This window comes from Vitis riparia, chromosome 15, assembly GCF_004353265.1.
Source record: "Vitis riparia cultivar Riparia Gloire de Montpellier isolate 1030 chromosome 15, EGFV_Vit.rip_1.0, whole genome shotgun sequence".
Lineage (NCBI taxonomy): Eukaryota > Viridiplantae > Streptophyta > Magnoliopsida > Vitales > Vitaceae > Vitis > Vitis riparia.
The window spans coordinates 2,011,953-2,035,516 of NC_048445.1; the positions used below are offsets into that span (position 1 = coordinate 2,011,953).

At 34.1% G+C, this 23,564-nt stretch overlaps 1 protein-coding gene, 1 long non-coding RNA gene and 1 pseudogene across 2 annotated transcripts; 2 read left to right on the forward strand and 1 right to left on the reverse strand.

The window, feature by feature from the left end:
* The first annotated feature begins 399 nt into the window (after positions 1 to 399).
* LOC117931740 (putative UDP-rhamnose:rhamnosyltransferase 1) lies at positions 400 to 2,310 on the forward strand. The gene has a single exon (XM_034852786.1). The coding sequence runs from the start codon at positions 674 to 676 to the stop codon at positions 2,093 to 2,095; it is 1,422 nt and encodes a 473-aa protein (XP_034708677.1). The 5' UTR covers positions 400 to 673; the 3' UTR covers positions 2,096 to 2,310.
* A 14,809-nt stretch (positions 2,311 to 17,119) lies between these two features.
* LOC117931583 lies at positions 17,120 to 18,890 on the forward strand (annotated as a pseudogene).
* A 3,305-nt stretch (positions 18,891 to 22,195) lies between these two features.
* Positions 22,196 to 23,005, reverse strand: LOC117932591. The gene is made up of 2 exons (XR_004654195.1): positions 22,645 to 23,005; positions 22,196 to 22,425 (listed from the first exon to the last, which is right to left on the reverse strand). It is a non-coding gene; the product is annotated as an uncharacterized LOC117932591 (long non-coding RNA).
* Positions 23,006 to 23,564: the final 559 nt, after the last annotated feature.

A 23,564-nucleotide genomic window follows, 5' to 3' on the forward strand; every position in this document is an offset into this window, starting at 1 on the left:
TAAAACAAAAATAAGTAACGACTCCAAGTCATTTTCTTAATAAATAAAAATCAATTTTTCAAATAAAAATCGAGCTCGCTATCGAGTGGGAAACGCATGAGCCGAAATGCGGGGTCCACAGACCCATTAATTTCTTTGACTCTTGAAATGTAACTACAAAAAAAAGTTTTAAAAAAAGTATTATATATATATATATTGTATACCATGAAAAAAAATTAAAAAAGAAAAAGGAAAATATTAAAATATTAATTTTCATTAATTTTTCTTCAGTGAAGATTAAAATTTTTAAAGAAATTAATTATATTTTCTAAACATTTTATTTATTTTTCTCAAATTTTTCTTACTTTTTTTTTTCTATTTTTCTCTTTACTTATTTGTTTTTTTCTTCTCTTTCCTTCAATTTTTCCATTTAGGCCTAAATTATAAGCCTTTTTTTTTTTAGAGGTAGAGGATGCAATAGCTTCGGATAGAGTAAAGTCCATGTTCCTTTTCTGGTAGACCTCTTTTCTTCGACCCATTGCTTGTCATTGCCAGTAGTTCCAGTTGTCATCTTTATCTGAGGCGCAGGTTTCATATCCTTAAGTCTATTCACGTGGTTAAGATAGAGGTAGAGGTTTTTTCTCTATGTATTTGGTTTGTATTGGTCTGGTACGGAGTGCATTCACGGTGGGAAATGGCTGGTAAAATGCATGTAGTCATGCTTCCATGGTCGGCCTTTGGCCACATGATTCCGTTTTTTCACCTCGCCATCGCCATAGCTAAAGCAGGAATCCGAGTTTCACTGGTATCTACTCCGAGGAACATCCAGAGACTCCCTAAACCTCCACCAAATTTGTCATCTCTGATAAAGTTCGTGGAACTTCCCATTCCAGTAATGGAGAATGGGAATATCTTGCCTGAGGGTGCTGAGGCTACTGTTGATATGCCCTTTGAAAAAATTCAGTACTTGAAGGCTGCTCTTGATCTCCTTCAACACCCCTTCAAGCAGTATGTTGCTGATACTTCACCAGATTGGATAATCATCGATTTCTTCTGGCATTGGGTCAGTTCAATTGCTCGAGAACATGGTGTACCGCTCGTGTACTTCTCTGTTTTCTCGGCTTCCACACTTTCCTTCCTTGGGCCTGCTTATTCCCTCGTCGGAGATGGTCGAAGGAGACTTAGGCCATCTCCGGAGAGTATGACATCACCGCCGGAATGGATCAGTTTTCCATCTTCAGTGGCTTTCAAGGGCTATGAGGCAAAAGCCGTCTATTCCGACTTCTTTACTGATAACGCTTCTGGAACAATTGATGCTGCAAGATATGTCGAGATCATTAATTCATGTCAAGCCGTGGCTGTGCGTAGTTGTGTGGAGTATGAAGGTGAATACCTGAATTTACTTGGAAATCTCATGGGCAAGCTGGTGATTCCTGTGGGTTTACTCCCGCCGGAAAAGCCAGAAGGGAGAGAAATTCAAATCACTGATGGGTCATGGGGGGAGAACTTCAAATGGCTTAATGAACAAAAGCCCAAGTCAGTTGTGTTTGTAGGGTTTGGGAGTGAGTGTAAGTTGACAAAAGACCAAGTTCATGAGATAGCTTATGGGCTAGAGCTATCCGAATTGCCATTTCTGTGGGCACTCAGAAAACCCGACTGGGCTATTGAAGATGCCGATGCCCTACCTTCCGGTTTCAGTGACCGGACCTCCGGCAGGGGGATGGTGTGTATGGGATGGGCACCACAGATGGAGATTCTAGAACACCCATCAATCGGAGGTTCATTGTTTCATTCTGGGTGGGGTTCAGTGATAGAAACCCTTCAATTTGGCCACTGTCTTATTGTATTGCCCATCATTATTGATCAAGGTTTGAATGCAAGGCTGCTTGTGGAGAAGGGCTTGGCTGTGGAAGTAGAGAGAAGAGAAGACGGAACCTTTAGCAGGGAAGACATAACCAAGTCTTTGAGACTTGCCATGGTGTCCGAGGAAGGGGAGAAGCTGAGGATCCATGCAAGAGAGGCAGCTGCCATTTTTGGCGACCCGAAGCTCCATCAGGATCACTATATAGGAGGGTTTGTTGAGTATCTGAAAACTGGGTTTGCAAAGCAGAAGTAATATGTCTCTTGCAGAACTAGTGAGAAGATTAAAGTGATATGTCTGCCAATTTTTGAGAAGTTCCAATGTTGTTTACAAAATTCTAATTTCATTACAATAGTATGAAAGCACGCATGTGAATCTTGATTGCTGATAATATTTGGTTGGGTGCATATGTAGTACGGAATATTGTACTCTTTTATCATCTTTTAATTTTAGATTATTTAATCACTTGATATCCTTTTATCATTGCTTCGTCCTCTCCGCTAGATGACCCATCTTCACTTCTCTCTACTTCCGCAGCCACACTCTTCCCCACAAAAAGTCTTGCATTAAAGCTTTGATCGATTATGAAGGGTAATACAATGAGACGATGCCCAAATTGAAATGTTTCTATGGCTGGACCCCACCCAGAGTGGAACAATGAGCCCCCAACTGATAGCTGTGCTAGAAATGAGAACTCAGATCGCTCAAGCCCATAAATAGGAGTGGCAAACATCCTATTGTTTCATAGCTTGGTCTCGTTGCTTATATTTCATGTTAAAAAACGTCTTCTTTCAAAGTTTCAAGAATTCATGAAGTGACAAATTCGTCATTGTAAATTCATAACTAGTATTGCAATATATGAACTTCGCTTCGCTTATCATTCTTCATTTCTTCATCAATAAGTTTTTCTCTATTTAAGAAATGACGGAGAACACTAATGCGATGGACTAAGATGATGATTTGATTTCATCATAATAGGAAATTTGTGATGTTTAGCTTGATTGAAATCAAATTAGGATAAAACTTTTGTTTCTCTCATCATCCTTAATTTTTTCAATAGGTTCTCCACTTAAGATATGATGGAGAAAACTGATATTGCAAACCAAGAAGATGATTTTATTTTGCCACACTAGGAAATTTGTTATGTTTATTTTGATTAACATCAAACTAAAAAACTTATGGAAGGCTTGGATTATTATTATTTAAAAAAAAAAAAAAAAAAGGAATACATGGTTTTTGAGAAAAAGAAGGTTTGTCTTCAAGCCTCTTCCCCTAACTCTAGTTCCATTAAGAGTTTGATAATTTTGACAATAAAAACATTGAGTTCTATTATTTCTTTACAGAAATTTATAGAAAAATATATTATGAATTATACAAAAAAATGAATAATAAGGAAAAAAAATATTATTTCTTCAATTAAAAGAATAAAATATTATTAATATCTAACTAGTTTTAATTTATGAAAATATTGAATAGAGTGAATTCTTATCATTATGCACCCCATTTTGTGCATCTTTTGTATAATTCTATGCATCTCATTATAAATGTCTCGCCATTATATGCATCTCCTTGATTTATAGAAATATTAATTAAAGTGATTCTTATTATTATGGACTCGATTCTAAACAACTCCTTTATGTCATTTCATTTTGTATACTCTTTTATAGAAATTTCCCAAGAATACCTAGTTGGTGAAGGTAGAAGGAGGCTTCGGCCATCGTCGGAGAGTTTGATGTCACCATCAGAGTGGATCGATTTTCCATATTTAGAGGTTGTCTGAGGATATGAAGCATATAGTGTTTATGCTAGTTTCTATGGACAGAATGTGTCTGGAACAAGTGATGCTCATAGGCATGTTGGATTTAAGGGTATGGAAACAAATGACTAACCCAAAAGACACAAACAAAGAACATAATTAATAAGAAGAAAAACTTATCGATTGAGGTGTGACAAATACTGTCATTGAAATAGATCCACTCTCCTCGAAGACGAACTTGGTGCACTAAGGTACCAGTAGTCTACCTCTAGGATTCAACAACCAGATCTCACTTTGGGTGCATTCTGTAAGCGAGATGTGTACAACTCGGGTTTTGAAAAAATTTCTCCAGATAGATGCATGAAAAGACTCTCTAAAAAATTCTTTGAAAATTTGATATTCATATATAGAGAGTGAGGGGTGACCTGCTTTTATCCGCCACTAACACAGTCCCAATGAGACTCTACTTGTAATTAGAATATGACTCAAAGTGGAAGGGGATTCTACTTATAAATGGAATGAGACTCCACTAGCACAATCCTAATAGGACTCTTCCAAAAAAATATAAGACTAAAAAAATAAAATAAAAATAATTTTCAATAGGATTCTTTCCAAAAATATAAGACTAATAGAATAAAAAAAAAAATTATTTACACTATTCCTACAATCTCCCACAGAGTGTAAACGTATTTTTTTTTTAAGGAAAAAAAAAATCTAATGCATCAGTACTAGTGCCCAAAGGCTATGAACCAGTCTCAAGACAAATAAGTATTGAATCACAAAACACGGTGAAAATAAATTTCTATGAACCAGTGTTTCTTGATGTAACTCAAGGGACTTTTAACCACATTGGTTTTCTCAACTACACTACGAGCTGTATAAAATGGGTTGGCACAAATAGACCATGCACCTTGTGTGGATGTTCATGAGAGCTCTAGAGAACCTGCCTATGTTCTCATAGGAAGAGACCCCACTTCCACTCTCATATAGGTGAATTCATCAAGTATGTTCTGTATTAAACATACCATCCATAAGGAATATGGTATTCATTAAAAGTAAACACTCAACCTTAATCAATGTAGAATACGCTCTATCTACACCATAGGGATAAACTCTCATACAATTAGAGTTGATAGAGCACCTCAAGTCAACAAGTGATTTGTTATTACCATATGAACCTACTTCATAGAATTTCCATTCTAATGGGTTGGATTACCACCACTCTTGACTTCTATAATAGGCATAAGCCTCATCACTCTCGAAGTTTCTTTCACTAGTTTCTTATTTAGTGGTTTGGTCAAATGATCGGTCAAATTCAACTCTGACCTCACAAATTCTAGAAATATAACCCGTGTTTCAAGCAACCGCTGCACAATATTGTGCCTTAGGCGTATATGCCTGTTTTTCCCATTAAATATTTAACTCTTAGCATTAGCAATTGCAGCTTGGCTATCACAACACATAGACACAGACGGGGCTAGTCTCGTCCAAAAATGGATATCTGTTAAGAGGTTTTATGGACCCCGCATTTCGGCTCATACGCTTCCACTCGATGACAAACTCTTTTTTTATTTGAAAATGATTTTATTTATTAAGAAAATGACTTGGAATCGCCACTTATTTTTGTTTTATTTTTAAATGGTAAACAAAATAAGAAAGAAAACCCTAAGTGTGACTCCTTATTTTGGAAAATGCGGTCTGTGAAAAACTGGATCAAGTTCGGGGGTCAGGTTACTTGTCGGGAAGGTACGATAAAGACTGTAGCACCCCTCTGAGTCCCTAAAAATAGGTCTCTATTAATAAAATGAAGCAATCATGAAAATTGGTAAGGAAAACAATGGATACTCAGAACGATCATGCACATATGAGAATCAGAACATGCATAGAGAATGACCAAAGTGAGAGTGGGTGCATATCTGGGCAACAAACTGCTATGCGCTATAAAAAAAATGGGGTTAGTACACAAGAATGAGCATAAAATATGTCACACATGGCATTAAACAGAATGCAAAATCATCAATTGCATACATGACACTTCACTTAAGTTCATTTTTATTTCAAATAAAACTCCTTTGATGTTGGACCCCCACCAAAGCCCAATTTATTTTTGCATGAATCAATTCTATAAATTCCATCACTTGGAATTACAAAATTGAATTTATGCTTATTTTAAAACATTTTAAAAAAATGGGAGTTATGAAAATTGCATGCCGAAGAAAATGATAGCAAAACTTTATTAAAAATGAAACTTTTAAGACCTAAAAACTCTAAGGATGAAAGATAGGAAAGTTGGGATTATTTGAAAACCAGAATTTGAGAAAATACTTACAAAATGGGATTGAGAGCAATTATTTTTAAAATCAGAGAATGAGGAAATAAAATGAGAGGGCACATGGTCAAAGGCTGCATGTCCAAGGCGGTCATGCAAAGATGTAAGAATAGGTGCCGAGGTGGAAATGAATGCTTGCAGAAACATAGGTTTCTTTCTATTTTCTCTAGTCATGCCATAAGAGAATCTGTTTACCATTATGAAAATTTCCATGACAATTCTCACCAAAGCTTCTTTAGTGACATCATCAGCAAGTGTAAACACATTCCATTTTTGGCATTGAAAAGAGTTCTCTTGAGGCCTCTGTTAAGATCTCCAAAGCTCTATCATTTCAGTACGGGTTCATCACCCTAGGACCTTGGAACTTACTACTCATCATATCCTGTGTCCCTGATAGATCCCTTTGAAACTGTCTCTTGTATGCACTAGCTGCCCTCTTTTGACACATTCTAGATTTTTTTTTCGTCTTCATAGTCCATCAGGTATTGCATCAGGTACTCATCCACTGGGTCAGTAAAGAAAATAGCCTCATAATTCTTCTTTGTAAGCTTCTCAAGGAATGAAGACTTCTCCAATTGCTCCTGGCTGTTACCTGTGATGTGGAAGATATCCTTCTGTCCTGATTTCATTCATGAGATATATTGATCAAGTAAAGTCAATTTGCCTCCTGACTTTGTGCTTTCAAATCTGAGAAGCTTGGCCAAACGATTTCTATTGGATGCATCTTCAATAATACCAAGTTTTATGGACTTGCCAATCTCATTCCAGAACTTTACACACTGACTTTTCTTCTCATCATCATCACTAGACTTTTCAACATCTTTCTTGTCTTTATCATCAGACTCATCAGGATCCTCATTAGCAATTAGTATGATATATGAAGGAAAACTACATGTAAGTGACAATTCCGCTTCTGCTACTGCTGGCAGAGGAAGGTCATCTCCAACCAAGTTGCCACATTTGAAAACAATTTTATAGGTTCCTAAAATTTGGCATAAAACTCTATACAAACTCCTATAGCTGCTAGATACTTCATGCACAAGAACTCCATCTTTAAGATGAGCATGCTCATCTAAAATATCCACAGTTTCAATAAAGTCAACACCTTTGTCATACCATTCAGGTCTCTAACAAGCAAGACATCTAAATGTGTTCTAGAAATAAGAAATAAATCATCCAAATTTTCAAACTGATTATGAGCTTCTGTTTGAGCAGTATTGATTCGTAACCACCAAATTGGTTTACGTTACCTGCCTGATGCAGAACAAGTAGCAGATAGGCTTCCATACATGAAGATGCTTGTAAAACAATAGGGCCATGAAAATGATGATCATGGTGTTGATATTCTTTGGTCGGCGTTAGATGTAACATAGCTCGACCAGCGCTAGAAGCATATACATACGTCCATGCACATGGAGGACCATATACTAATGCATAAGGCTCAACACTTTCCAGCTTGCCTAGGACAGGAGTCTCCCTTGTTGCATTGACAATTATGAAAGACTCACTTCCAATTTTCCACCTTACATATGTACTGGAAGCATCACATCTGTAGAAATAGGAACCATTTGATGCTTTCATTGTCACAGTAGCTTGAAGTTGTGATCCTACAACAGTCTCTATAGGAATGTTTTGCAGTATAACCATAGATGAAGGGATGACAACTTCAACAACCACCTCATCATAATTGAATGGATAAAAAATTGATACTACTTTAACAGCAGCGTTACCAGACTTCTTTGCCTGAATAACACTAGAAACAGATACAGAGACAGTAGCCATGTCTAAAGAAAACCATTTATAACCACTGGATGATTTTGTACAACCTCCAATAGCCTTTAGCTTCACCTCCTGATAAACAACATGAACCCAGGAAAGAAGAATTCTTTCAGAAACAACACTTCAGTATCGCCACCCAAAGAAGCCGAAACCTCACCGTTTGTACTAGAGTTGGAGGTTGATGTTGTCGCAACGTTGTCATCTATCTCATTGATGGCTAGACCACTTCCATAATTATAAGCACCCAATCAATCACTCCACCTTGGCAATTCCCAAATAATCTCTGAATTTAAAAAAAAATATACACAAACAGTTTTATAAAGTTTCCATTTCATCTGAAGCAAGTGTCGACTTCCAAACGGAGAAAAACAGTTGTGGTTTGAGAGTTGAGATTGAATAGAAACAGCAAGTTAGATCGGTGGCGATGATTGTCAGATGAGGAATTGTCAAGCGGCAGACGCGGCTACGGTAGTGATTCAACATCCAGGGAACAAGATCGAGAGGATTTACTGGTCAGTGAGTGTTCACGAGGTGATGACTTCGAATCCAGGCTACTATGTCGCACTCGTCGTTACTTCTCCCATGGCCAAGCCCGAAAATGGTACTCCATTGAAACAACTCAAGCTTCTTTGTCCAGACGATACCACAGTTCAGCTTGCCGACAGTTATAATATAACGAATGTCACTATTCGTCTGCTGGAGTTCTCGGCGTTTATGTTAGAAGTCTTCATGGTAGGGTTCTTCTGATCCTCAAATTGGTATTGGTTCAACCTATAAAACTTCACCATCATGGACCCATCAATCTGCTTGAACACAAAAGACGATTGTACTTTGACCATGCTACTGTTGATGAGATTTATATCTCACGATATCCAACCCTCAGATTCCTGAATTTCGGAGTAGCTCAGTTACATGGAACCATGCATGGCCATATATGCATATGGTAAGGAAATAGGAAAGGGAAATGTGCAAATGAAGATACGGAAAAATGAATGAAAGGGATATTGAGAGAAATGGGTTTAATGGGTATGGGAAGGTTTAGAGAGAGAAGTGGGTAAATGAATGTGAATGATATGTGGTGTATGAGAGATGAGTATGAGAAGGTCGAAAGAAAGCTGTGTATGCATGGTAGAGATGAACAAGAGAGGTGGTCGAATGAAAATAACCAAAATAATGAGAGAAATGGACTTAATGGGCATTGAATGGTGGAAACCAAAATAATAATGAGTTTGATGGAGCATGAATATAGGACAGGAATGTGGTAAGATGGTGGGAGAAATGGGTTTGATGGAAAAGTGGACAAAAAAAGTAGGGTTGGGAGAGAAAATGACTTTATGGGTATTGAGTGATGGAATGAAAATTGATGATGTGGGGCATGGTGACGTGTAGGGTTGATGGTGACTGAACTGATAACGATGCACAGGTTTTGTAGGGGCATATATGGCCCTATAAAAGTGGGGGCAAATAGTGGCTTCATCAATACTCACATCAGTATGGAATGACCCATTCCCTGTTTTCAGCAGCATTGTAACCAGTGGGGGTTCGTTGCTGTCTGTGCTTCTCATTTTTATTTTTAATTTTTTTTTTCCAGGTTGACCTTCACGAGCCAAAAGACTTGCTATATTATCTTCTTCAAGTGTCTTTGCTCCGTTTTTGCATTTACTCTCAACATCATTTATTCTCTTTTTTTTTTTTGTTGCCAGTTTTGACACATTTGTCATTGTTTGAATTTATGCCTCTGTTTTTGCTCTCAGTAGATGGATGCACAGAACACCATACAGAAATCTTCCTTGCTTTTCATCATTATAAGCCAAACAGTCTCCCAAACTCGGTGGAGAAAACACAATGAGAATCGGGATGAGTGATGATGAGACTCGGATCTCTCTAAACTGGAACTCTCAGATGGTGATATATGGACCAAGATATTTCCACAGTTGAATATACATGAACAGGGGAATATAGGGAATAATATTGCTAAAAAAAAATACCAAAAATGAGGAACCCAATGGATCGTTAGGTAAAGCCTCGTTTCATGAGTGATGAACGAGCTGTAAGTTGGTAGAACGAACAGTGAAGTCTATAATATAATTATCAAACATCCAACCCAAAGAAGAATTCAACCATTTACAGAGGAAAATAACAAGAGTATCAAAGAGAACCAAAACAGAGCATTATATGCAAATAACCATGTTCAACCAAAACCCATACCTGTAGCCTTTGATGTCCACAACAAACAATAAAACCATGCTCATAGATCGATAGAGAATGAAGCAGGACATTAGGAAATGGAAACGTACTAAGTTCAAGGTAGCTTTACCTGAAAGTCCGCAGCACAACCTTCCTCTGCTTCTCCTTCTTCACTAGCAAGTTTTTTCTTCCAAGTTAGCTTCACTCTCTGACCCTCCTCAAAAAGCTCTCAAAATCCTTTAATAACCAGCTGAAGAATATCTCTCCTCTCCTCACTTGCTCTCTCAAAAAAACATAATACCCCCTTCATACAACAACTCTCTTCTCTTCCAAAACTGAATACGTTCTTCCCTTTTCTTTGGCTTGCCCCCAAGCTCAAGGAATCCTCTCTCCCAAAATATCTCTCCCAAAAACCAGCAACAAAAGCACCCTCTCCTCCTAACGGCCTCTTGCAGCCTTTCATAACAGACCCGCTCCTTCTGAATATTCTCTCCAGGTGTCTCACTCTCATAGCTCCTCAAAAAGCACCATCTGATTCCATAGCAGCCAACTCAAAGATGACATGCGGTCTCCTGGGGTTGCGACACTTGGCAAAACAATTTGCATGAAAGTGAGTCCCAAATGGGGGTCTATAGGTTTCTAAGTCACTCAGCCCGAGAACTTGTTTTTTCTAAGGCAACAAACTCAGCCTCCATAGTAGACCGAGTAGTGCAAATTTGCTTTGCAAACTTCTAAGAAATTGCATTTCCATCAAGGATGAAAACATATCCACTAGTGGATTTCATCTCATCTGAATCTGAAATCCAATTTGCATCACTAAATCCTTCAAGGACACTTGGAAATCCACTAAATCACAAACCATAGTTAATGGTGTCTCTTAAATACCTAAGGGCTCTACGAACAACAGTCTAATGGTCCTGATTAGGACTTTGGGTGTACATACTCAATTTACCTATTGCATAAGCAATGTCAGATCTGGTACAGTTCATTAAATACGTTAGGCTCCCTATGATTTGAGCATACTCTATTTGGGCAACATTATATTCTCTATTTTTCTTCAGTTGTGAGTTGGGGTCATAAGGAGTTGATACCGGTTTACCATCAAAGTGTTCACACTTCCTTAGGATTTTTTCAACATAGTGTTCTTGATAAAGTTTAAGCTCATTAGGTGTTCTAGTTATTTTGATTCCTAAAATCACTCCTACCTCTCCTAGGTCTTTCATATCAAACTTAGAACCTAGGAATTTCTTGGTCTCACACACAACCTCTAGGCTAGTTCCAAAAATCAGCATGTCATCAACATAAAGGCAGATGACTACACATGTGTTATCCTCATACTTGTTGTAGATACACTTATCAACATCATTAATGGAATATCCATTAGTTACTAACACATGATAAAACTTGTTGTGCCACTGTCTGAGAGCTTGTTTTAACCCATATAGTGATTTAACCAACTTACACACCTTTTTTTTTTCTTTTCTCATTTCCTGGAACTACACAACCCTCAGGTTGTTCCATATAAATTTCCTCTTCCAAATTCCCATTCAGGAATGCAGTCTTGATATCCATTTGGTGTATCACCAAATTATGAATGGAAGCTAGAGCAATCAATACTCTAATTGATGCTATTCTATTCACAAGGGTAAATGTGTCAAAGTATTCTACATCATTCCTTTGTTTAAAGCCTTTGACAACTAAACGAACTTTATGCTTCTCTATGGACCCATCTTGTTTTAACTTTCTTTTAAAGATCTATTTACAACCAATAGTCTTTGCACCAGGAGGTAAATCTACTAACTCCCATGTATGGTTATACATGATTGATTCGATTTCACTGTTAATGGTCTCCTTCCAAAATGGTGTATCAAGAGAAGTTATAGCTTCTTTGTAGGATCTAGGGTCCTCATCTATTAGGAAGGTGTAGAAACCATCTCCAAGGTTTGTTTCTTTCCTATCTCTTTTACTTCTTCTAGGTTCAAATTCAGAAGACTCAATATATTTATCTTTACTTGTTTTATGAACTTGTTGTTCACCATTTAGTTTCATAGGAAAGATGTTTTCAAAGAAATCTGTATTCTTTGTTTCTAGTATAGTATTGACATCTACAAAACTATTTTCTGACTTAATAACAAGAAACCTATATGTCGCACTATTCTTAGCATAGTCAATGAACATTGCATCGAAGGTTTTAGAACCTGGTTTTCGTTTTTTAGGTTTAGGAAGAAGAACTTTAGCTAAACACCCCCACATTTTTAGGTATGTTATATTAGGTGCATAACCCTTCCACAACTCATAAGGAGTTTTACCGGTTTTCTTGTAAGGTATTTTATTTTGAATATGGCATGTAGATAAGATAGTTTCCCCTCACAAGTTCAAGGGTGCTCCTGAACTTACCAACAATATTGCATTTATAATTTCTTTTAAGGTCTTATTTTTCCTTTCTACTACTCCATTAGACTTAGGGGAATAAAGAGGAGTAGTTTCATGAATGATCCCATGATCTTCACAAAAAGAATTAAAGGGGTTAGACTCATACTCTCCTCTCCTATTAATTCTAAGCCTTTTAATTTTGTTACTTAGTTGATTTTCCACTTCATTTTTGTATTTTATGAAAACATCTCTTGCTTCATCTTTGTTTCTCAAAAGATATACCCTTGTATACCTTGAGTAGTCATCTATGAAAGTTATGTAGAATCATTTACCACCTCTAGTTGTTGTATTTTTAGGTTTCTTAAGTCATTGTGTATTAAACTTAGTAGATCTGATTCTCTTTCAACTAATTTGCAAGATTTCTTCGTGGTTTTAGATTTTACACAAGATTCACATTTTCCATGGTTTTTTAAGGACAATTTAGGGATTAAACTCAATTCAACAATTTTCTTCATTTATGAAAAGTTCACATGTCCTAGTCTACCATGCCAAATATCACAAGAATCAACTATGTAAGTAGCAGAAGAAGATGCATTATTATTGATAATATCATAAACATTCAACATAAATAAACCCTGATTACAATAGCCCTTTCCCACAAATGCGTCATTTTTGGTTAAAATTATTTGATCAGAGTTAAACAAGATCCTCACTCCTGCTTTTCCAAGCAAAGATACTGACACCAAGTTCCAGCAGATATCTGACACATGAAAAACATCACTGAGGGTAAACACTTTTCTAGAGGTTAGCTTGAGGAGAACTTTCCATTTGCCAATCACTGGAGTAGATCTAGAATCACCCATGAACACTTGTTCATCTCCTTCCTTTACAATGGTATAGGAAGTAAATGCACTTCTATTCCCACAGATGTGCCTGGTAGCCTAGAGTCTACCACTCAGTCCATCATATTGGTGACCATGCTCACTTCAGAGGAGATTACTACTGTGTTCACTTCTGTTTCTATCAGATTTGCCTTTGAATTGGACTTCTTAGTTCTCTTCCTGTGGCAACATTGAGTTGCATGGTGTCCAGACTTACCACAGACAAAGCAATTACCTTGTTTTTTAATAGTTGAGTTCTGGACCTTGTTTGATACATTGGGGTTGGTCCTAAAGTTTTGTTTCCTGGACCTATTGTTTTTGGGTTTAGGTTTTTCTTCTACTACATTAGTCTTAGAAGACAATTCCTTACTTTTCTCAACATTATCTCTATTTCGGTTATGTTCCTCAATCCTAATATGGATTATGACATCCTTTAAGGACATTTGTTTCCTTTTATGTTTCATGTTATTTTTGTAGTCTTTTCAAGACTTTGGAAGAGTCTCTACTAAATAACCAGCCACAAAAGGTTCAGGTAATTTAATGTTTTCAATAACTAAGTCATTAATCAACAAGTGGTAGTCATGGATTTGAGATGATACATTTCTATCCGCAGTCATTTGGAAATTTCTAAAATTCCCTATGGCATATTTATGAGTTCTTGCATCTTCCAAAATATATTTTTTATTTATTGCATCCCAAATTTCTTTTGCAACTTTAAATTGACAATAAATATCAAAAAGTTCATTAGAAAAGGTACTCAGAATAGCATGTCTAACTTGTTTATTTCTAGTTTCCCAAGTTGGTAACAAATGAGAATCATCTTCTAGTTTTAGGTCAGTCAAAATGTGTCTCAAGTTTACTACATCAATTGTAGAGAAAACTCTTTCCTGCCATTTTTTAAAGAATGTCTCATTGAAGGGATCAATTTAATAGGTGTCAGGATGGGTGTGAACTAGATAAGTCTATAAAGAAATCTTTCTAATCAAATTTCTTCTTTATGTAAATTTGTGCAAAATCCTTTTTTAAGGAAAAAAATCCTTTAGTTAAATTCATTTTAAAAATAAAATAAAATTTAATTGATTAATTTATTTACTTTAGTTTATTTATTTAAAGTTAAGACAAAATTCTTTTTTTTTTATATATAAATAAAGTAAAAAATATATTTTTATTCTTTTTATTTTATTTATCTATTTATTTTATTTTAATTCTTCATGAATCTTTTTTATACAAGTAAAATAAAATTTTTCTTTTAGATAAAATTGTCAAAATGTAGATTTCCTTTTTTTTTTTTTCTTTTTTCTTTTTTAAAGCAAATAAATTCTTGGAAAAGAAAGCAAAAATCAAATTGGAGAACAAAATTGGAATGCTTTTGTAAATATAATATGAAAAATCTTATTTATTTATTTATTTATTTTTAATAAAATTGGATAAACTTTTTTTACACAAACTCCAAATCTTCTTATAAAATCTTTTTATAAAATCATAGATAATTATTTGATAATTATTTTCTAATAAATCTTTTTAAAATCAAACAGGCATTCAAACATTTTTGTACTTAATTTTGTAATTTTTTGACTTTTTTTTGTGTTAATAAAATTGGATTGAATTTGGATATTTTTTCTAAATAAAATTGTAAAAGTCATGTTTTCTATAAAAATAACAAAAATTAATTTGCTTGCAAATAGAATTAAATTGAAACGTAGATAAAATCATATATTTTCTTTCTTTTTTAAATAATGTGTAAAAATTCATTCATTTTTAGTAAAAGCAAATAAAAATAATTTTTGTTGCTTAATTGAAATTAAAAAAAAAAAATCTTTTAATAAAATAAGTGTAAATAACTTTTTTTGAAATTGACCTTTCTTTGTAAATAAATAAATTAAAATCATTAATTCAAAATCATTTTTAATAAAATCCTTTGAAATTTATTGAATTTTTTTTAATATCTTTTTTTATTTAGTTCAATAAATCATTTTGCATAATTCTCTTGTTATTTATTTTGTGTATTCTTGTAAATAGATTTGATAATTATTTTTGTGTATATTGATTTTCATTGTGACTTATACATACTCATTTGTATTATTATTTTTCTTGGTATCCCTAATTAATTAATTAATTGTCACAATTCTCTTAATTCGTTTAGTAGAAACCATATGTATACGGGCTTAGAGGGGTGTTACGGCTCACCATCGTACCTTCCTAATAGGTAACTTAAACCCTGAATTTGACTTTAGTTTTTCACATACTTGTTTTTGCTTTAGGAGTCACACTTATGGTTTTTTTTTTTTTTTTACTTTGTTTTGCCTTTGAAAAATAAAACAAAAATAAGTAGTGACTCTAAGGTAGTGTTTGTTTTTTTTTTTTTTTTTGGTTTTTTGCTGAAAGTAATTTAGTTTTAGAATTTAAGTTGTTTGTTTTTCTACTTTTTCATGACTTATTATAAACTTTTTACTAAATAGAAAAAGCCAAAATATGTAGTTTTTTCTTAATAAAAAAATATATATATATATTGGTTTTTTTTTACTTTTTAATACTTAATGTAAATAAAATACTACAAAAACAAACAGCATAATATTTAATACCATTAAGCATTAAGGTTCTATTTAGAATTAAGTAAAAAAACAAACACCACCTAAGTCTTTTTTAAAAATCAAATAGCGAGTTTCGTCATCAAGCAGGGACACATGTAAAAAATGCTGAGCCACACCAAAGTCTTTTTTATTTATTTTTTATAACCTAATTAATCTATTTTATTTTATTTTTATCCCATATGTTTGACTATAGATTTATTTTCTCTTTTACATATTTGTTCAATAATTTAGATTTAATTCATGTATCAACGGTTCAATTTCAAAGATTGATGTATGCCGGACTCTAACCCAACAACTTATTATTCAATCTAATCATGGAAAAGAGAATGCTAAGGTACCATGCCCTTTATCGTATTTTTAATTTAAATAACATTATTTAAAAAATAATACTTTATTTTATAAAAAATACAATTCAAAATACAATTTTACTGAAAATTTTTATTTTCAAAAGACAATTTAGTATAAACATAATATATAAATTTATATTAAAATTATTTTTGAAGAAAATTTTGAGGTTGTAAAAAAGTATAACATGTATATTAAACTCAAAAATATTACAAATTTAAACTTTTAAAAAAATTGATAATTCAACATGATATTAGAACTTGATTTAGTAGGAAGTTATGGGTTCGGGTCATCTTTTTGCAATTTGTCCAATTTGTAATTTTGTTTATCCTTTCACTTTTGGGCATGGCTTAACGGTGCTATTTTTTTCCTACCAATTTTTTAGAAGTTTTTTTAAAACCACATGTAATTGCCATTTTTTCCTACCAAGTTTGGTAGCACGTTGAAAGTTAGAAACGAGCCCACCGATTAATTTGCTCGATGCACATGACAAACACCCCCCCTCCTCCCATCTAAAGGTGGTCACAGGCATGCATCTAAATATATGCACACAGAAAATGAAGACTGATCCATAGAAACAAACCAATGGAAGGTGTCACGTGTCAGACACTCATGTGGTGTGTCATCTAACAAGCCAAAAAGCTCATAATGACCCGTTAGTGGCGTAAAGAGTTGGGACTTGTGTCAATTATTCAAAAGTGAAAGACAAATGCTCTTCTCTTTCTTATAATGCACATGCGTGTCAAATTTTGCTTTTAATTTATTGGACTCTTGAAAAGTAACTAGAAAAAAAGGCTAAAAAAAATATTTTATATATATGTTGGATATCATTAAAAAATAAAAATAAAAATATTAAAATATATATTTTCATTAATTTTTCTTCAATGAAGATTAAAATTTTTGAAGAAATTAATTGTATTTTTCACACATTTTTATTTAATTTTCTCAAATTTTCTTGATTTTTTCTTACTTGTTTTTTTTTTTCTAAATTTTTTCTTATTTTACTCTTTACTTGTTTTCTTCTCTTTCCTTTCCATTTATAGCCTAAATCATCAGGTTTTTTCTCTATACGTTTGGTTTGTATTCCAGTATTGGGCTGGTACGGAGTGCATTCACGGTGGGAAATGACTGGTAAAATGCATGTAGTCATGCTTCCATGGTCGGCCTTCGGCCACATGATTCCGTTTTTTCACCTCGCCATCGCCATAGCTAAAGCAGGAATCCGAGTTTCACTGGTATCCACTCCGAGGAACATCCAGAGACTCCCTAAACCTCCACCAAATTTGTCATCTCTGATAAAGTTCGTGGAACTTCCCTTTCCAGTAATGGAGAATGGGAGTATCTTGCCTGAGGGTGCTGAGGCTACTGTTGATATGCCCTTTGAAAAAATTCAGTACTTGAAGGCTGCTCTTGATCTCCTTCAACACCCCTTCAAGCAGTATGTTGCTGATACTTCACCAGATTGGATAATCATCGATTTCTTCTCGCATTGGGTCAGTTCAATTGCTCGAGAACATGGTGTACCGCTCGTGTACTTCTCTGTTTTCTCGGCTTCCACACTTGCCTTCCTTGGGCCTGCTTATTCCCTCGTCGGAGATGGTCGAAGGAGACTTAGGCCATCTCCGGAGAGTATGACATCACCGCCGGAATGGATCAGTTTTCCATCTTCAGTGGCTTTCAAGGGCTATGAGGCAAAAGCCGCCTATTCCGGCTTCTTTATTGATAACGCTTCTGGAACAACTGATGCTGCAAGGTATGTCGAGATCATTAATTCATGTCAAGCCGTGGCTGTGCGTAGTTGTGTGGAGTATGAAGGTGAATACCTGAATTTACTTGGAAATCTCATGGGCAAGCCGGTGATTCCTGTGGGTTTACTCCCGCCGGAAAAGCCAGAAGGGAGAGAAATTCAAATCAATGATGGGTCATGGGGGAGAACTTCAAATGGCTTAATGAACAAAAGCCCAAGTCAGTTGTGTTTGTAGGGTTTGGGAGTGAGTGTAAGTTGACAAAAGACCAAGTTCATGAGATAGCTTATGGGCTAGAGCTATCCGAATTGCCATTTCTGTGGGCACTCAGAAAACCCGACTGGGCTATTGAAGATGCCGATGCCCTACCTTCCGGTTTCAGTGGCCGGACCTCCGGCAGGGGGATGGTGTGTATGGGATGGGCACCACAGATGGAGATTCTAGAACACCCATCAATCGGAGGTTCATTGTTTCATTCTGGGTGGGGTTCAGTGATAGAAACCCTTCAATTTGGCCACTGTCTTATTGTATTGCCCATCATTATTGATCAAGGTTTGAATGCAAGGCTGCTTGTGGAGAAGGGTTTGGCTGTGGAAGTAGAGAGAAGAGAAGACGGATCATTTAGCAGGGAGGACATAGCCAAGTCTTTGAGACTTGCCATGGTGTCTGAGGAAGGAGAGAAGCTGAGGATCCATGCAAGAGAGGCAGCTGCCATTTTTGGCGACCCGAAGCTCCATCAGGATCACTATATAGGAGGGTTTGTTGAGTATCTGAAAACTGGATTTGCAAAGCAGAAGTGATATGTCTCATGCAGTACTAGTGAGAAGATTAAAGTGTACCATGTTCATTAGATTTATTCACTCAACAGCAACATGGTAACCATCAATCTGATTGTCATTAGCTTTATGACAACCATAAAGTTCTGGACATTATATTAAAGGTTTCTGTTGGTGGAGGATATGTATAGTACAATTAGAAGGTCGACGATCAAACATAAGACTATAAATTTGGGCTGGGTGCACATGTAGTACAGAATGTACTATTTTTATCATCTTTTGATTTTAGATCATTTCATATTTTAATTTAAGGGAGAATTACCTTAAGGGTACATTGGGAAAAAAAATTATCGAGAAGGGTGAGTAAATTTGATAATTTTTCTAAAAGTCTAATATTTTTATTAGACCAATTTGCCCTAAATTTCGTAAGTCCATTTACCAATTGAAAAGTACGTCTTCATTCACCGACAATCAAATCAAAAAAGCTCTGAAGGCGCCCTCAGATGCACCCACCTGTAGGAAAGGAAATCATGATCGAATGATCTAAGGCTCAACCTACAAGGTTAAGGTGGCTCTAAAAAAAATAGGGTTGGACTTTAAAGGATCCCTAACAGAAACGATCGTACTATCCAGTAGTACGCAACCCTCTGCACGCCTCCAAAGAGACGAGCATTTCCATATAAGGTGGTCATCACCTCCACACATGCACTACCTCGACATCCTAGGGGGTTTCCTATAGTGAAAGCTTTTGCAACTCTCAACACTCTGTAGTCAACTAAAGTGCACAGTGAGTGGTGTGGGTGCATCCGAAAATCCTATGAAGCTAAAGTAGAAAAAGAAATACACTAGTCACACAAATATCCATAAAACCTAGCTTTGGGCTACATAAGTCTTTAAAGACCGAACTCCAATCAGCATCAATGTGTCCACCTCCTCAAGAATGCTCTCAAACATCGATATAGCTCGTCGCTAGACCATACTCCTAAACATTAGCTCGATCGAAGAGCAAATAAAGTAACAAATCTCATATCAAATATGAGATCAAGGAAAATAAAGGTCAATCGAGACTAGGGACTTGGAGATAAGGGGATAGATGTGTGTCCCACATAGACAAACAACACATGCATTACACAGAAGAAGAGCAGTCATGCACCAAGCAATCATGCAAAGAAAATGTATATCACTTATATCTACACACAAGCTAGGTAGAGATAAGATAAACAAGATATAAACAAAATAATATACAACAAAGAGAATCAATGATGCCAAGATGAATGATATATACAAAAATGAGAATATACATATCAAGGAAAGCAAGATAATTATACAACAAGAAGAGTCACTATGCAAAAGCAGGTAAGAGAATCAATCGATGTAATCAACATGTCAATATAACCAATAAACAATAATAACCAAACATGCATCATAAAGAAAAAGGGTAATCATGCAGCATGCAGCCATACAAAACAGATACATACAAATATAAGCAAATATATACAAATACACATGATAACAAGAATCAATATATAATAAGGCAAATGCAATATATATACCAAATAATCAACATGTCAACACTCATATGCCTTAAACATGAAAATATACAATAAAGGCACAATGAGGGGGTATCCACTAATCGATTAATCAAACACTACATTTTCCTCAACTTGAGTTCAAGTTTGACCCTCTAAAAATCCCCAATGGAGTCGTCATCTTGTGGATCTCGTATTTTTGCTCGATGCGTTCCCACTCAATGACAAAACTCGTTTTTTATTTATTTTGTGAAAAAAATAATTTTTTAGAAAATACTTGGAGTCGCCACTTATTTTTGTTTTATTTTTTAATGGAAAAATAAATTAAGAAAGAAAAAACCCTAAATGTGACTCCTGAAGGAAAAATAGGTCTGTGAAAAATCGAGTCTAGGTTCAGGGGTCAGGTTACTTATTGGGAAGGTCCAGTAAAGACCGTAGCACCCCTCTAAGCCCCTAAAAATGAGTCTCTACTAAATAAGGCGAAACAAGTGTGACAATTGATAAGGAAATTAATATATACTAATGAAATGATCAAATAATAAAACGAATCAAGCATGATAACGAATAAATAAATGAAGTAGGATTGAGACCGTACCTTAGCAACAAGTAATAGTGCGCTATCATGGAAATAAAGTTAGCTCAAGTATAAAATTATCACATGCATATCAAATAGCAAGACAAAGATCGAGGAATATTTATTAAACATAACAATTGACAATCAAAAGAGAAAAATCATATGTAGGGCCCCCACCAAAGCTCAATTTATTTTGCATGAATTAATATAACAAATTCCATTATTTTAGAATTATGAAAAATTCATTCATGTTTATTAAAAAAATTAAGGAAAACGAAAGATTATTTGAAAATTGAAGAAAATTTTTTAATTAAAAAAACATTTGAAAAATGGAGTGGAATTAAAACTATTTGAAAAAAAAAACTGGAGTTTTGAAATTTATTTGAAAATTGAAGTCTCAAAAATTATTTGAAAATTGGAGTTTTGAAAATTAAATTTAAGAATTGGAATTTTGAAAATTATTTGACAATTGGAATTTTGAAAATTAAATTTAAGAATTAGAATGTTGGAAATTAAATTTTGAAAGAAATTATAATTTTGAAAATTATTTAAAGATGGAATTTTAAAAATAAATGAATAAACAAATAAAATAATAATAATAATTAAATAAATAAATGTGAAAATTGGAATTTAGGAAATTGGATGGGAAATCGGAATTTTGAAGAATTATTTAAAGATAGAATTTTTAAAAAAAAATAGAATAATAATAATAACAATAATAATAATAATTAAATAATTAAATGTGAAAATTGGAAATTGAATTTGGAAATCGAAAATTTGAAAAATTATTTAAAGATGAAATTTTAAAATAAATAAATAAATAAATAGAATAATAATAATAACAAAAATAATAATGATTAAATAAATAAATGTGAAATTTAGAATTTTTGAAATTGGAAATTGGAATTTTGAAGAACTATTTAAAAATGGGATTTTAAAAAAAAAAATTGAGGATCGAAATTTCGAAAAATTATTTGAAAATGGAAAATTGAAAATTAAATTTAAGAAAAGGGAATTTTGAAGAATTATTTGAGAATTGAATTTTTGAAAATTTGATTTGAAAGGAATTGGAGTTTCGAAAATTTATTTGAAGGTGACATTTTAAAAATTAAATTCGGAATTGTGGAATTTTTGAAAAATTAAATTTTAAATTTTAAATCTTGAAAAATTAAATTTAAAATTAAAATTTTAGAAAATTATTTAGAGAATTGAATTTTGAAGAATTAAATTTAAAAAATTAGAGTTTCGTAGACTAACTTTAAAATAAGATTTTACAAGATTATTTCGAAAATGATATTTTTTTTTTAAAAAGGATAGATAAATGAGTAGATAAAGAAACTTGAAACTTTGGAATTTTAGGAGATTTTAAAGAGTTATTTTGATAATAATAATAAAAAAAAAAAGAATAAACAAAAGAAATAAAGAAATAAAACTTTTAGCATTAAAAGTTTTTTTTTAAAAAAATGAATAAAAAGATGGCATGACTACGCATTGTTTTTCCCGATCACATCTGACTGACATGATTGCCAATAGTAAAGTTTGAACAAGAATTCCACTTAGCATTTCAGTCCAGATACCTTTGATGCCGAAATGAAACAACCATCCCAAGATAAACCAATAGTAATTGCAATCCCAGCAAAACCAACCTCGAGCTTATAAATCAAGAGCCAAGTAAAAAACACGTGGACCAAAAGAGCTAACTCAGAAACCCAAGCAATCACTGCAACCCAACAACATGGAATCCAAATCAATTCCACAATTAGGCCATACCCAAAAACCAACCTGAACTGATATCTATATATAACATCTCAAAATAACCCATTCAAGTCAACAATCCAGTCAAAAGGAGGCCCAAAACACATATTCAAAGCCCAAAAGCCAAACCCAATACAATAATTACTGTAGAAATCAAAAAGGAAATAAATAAATAAAACCTCACATTTGAAACCCTATGATTGGAGACGGAATGCAATAATACACGATAGAAGGGGTGGTGGTGATGATCGAAGCATCGCGAGGTGGAGGTCGACAATGCTTGCATCGTCGACAGCAAGATCTAGTAGGTGGAGGCCGTAATAACCAAAGGAATGAAGAAAGGGAAAACGAGAGAGAGAAAGAGAGGGAAGGACATCGGGGGTGGAATATGGTCAGATTAGTGGCCGACGGTGAGATGAATGATGACGGTGATGTATGACGATGATGAATGGAAAAAATGGGAGTCGTGGGTATGGTGTCGGTGAAGGAAGAGAAGGGGAAGAAGAATGATGCTCTTGAAAAAAAATGGGTCGGCCGCCTAGAAATAAAGAAATGGGGGGAGTGGAAAATAGAAAGGGTCATGGAAAAAAAAGAGAAAAAGGAAGAGAGTGGGGGAGTGTGGTGATGTCAGGGTACGGGGGTAGGTGAGGGTAGGTAGAGGGTAGGTGGAAGAAGAAAAAATAGAGAGGAGAGAGAAAATAAAAAATAAAAAATAAATAAATAAAAATATAATATAACATAATAATAATAATAATAATAATAACAAATAAAAATAAAAAATAAAATAATTTATAAAATAATAAAAACTAAAAATTAAATAATGAATATGTCAAAAACAAATATAATCGAAATTTAAAATTTATTGATAAAATTTAACTTAAAATTAATATAAAAATAAAATTGAAACAAATCTTAGACTCTGTGCACTTGTAAATTTTTAAATATTATTATTAAACAAAGTATTAGTATTATAAGATTTTGATTTTTCCTAAGAATGCATGTTTTTTTTTAATCCATCACTGATCGTGAAAAGGAAAATGCTAAAATAACGAATTGATGCCTAACAAACTTATAATCTTGATCATTAAAAATGCATTATGAAAT

Coding starts and splice junctions, on each gene's coding strand:
- LOC117931740 (XM_034852786.1), top strand. CDS start 674: ATGGCTGGTAAAATGCATGTAGTCATGCTTCCATGGTCGGCCTTTGGC.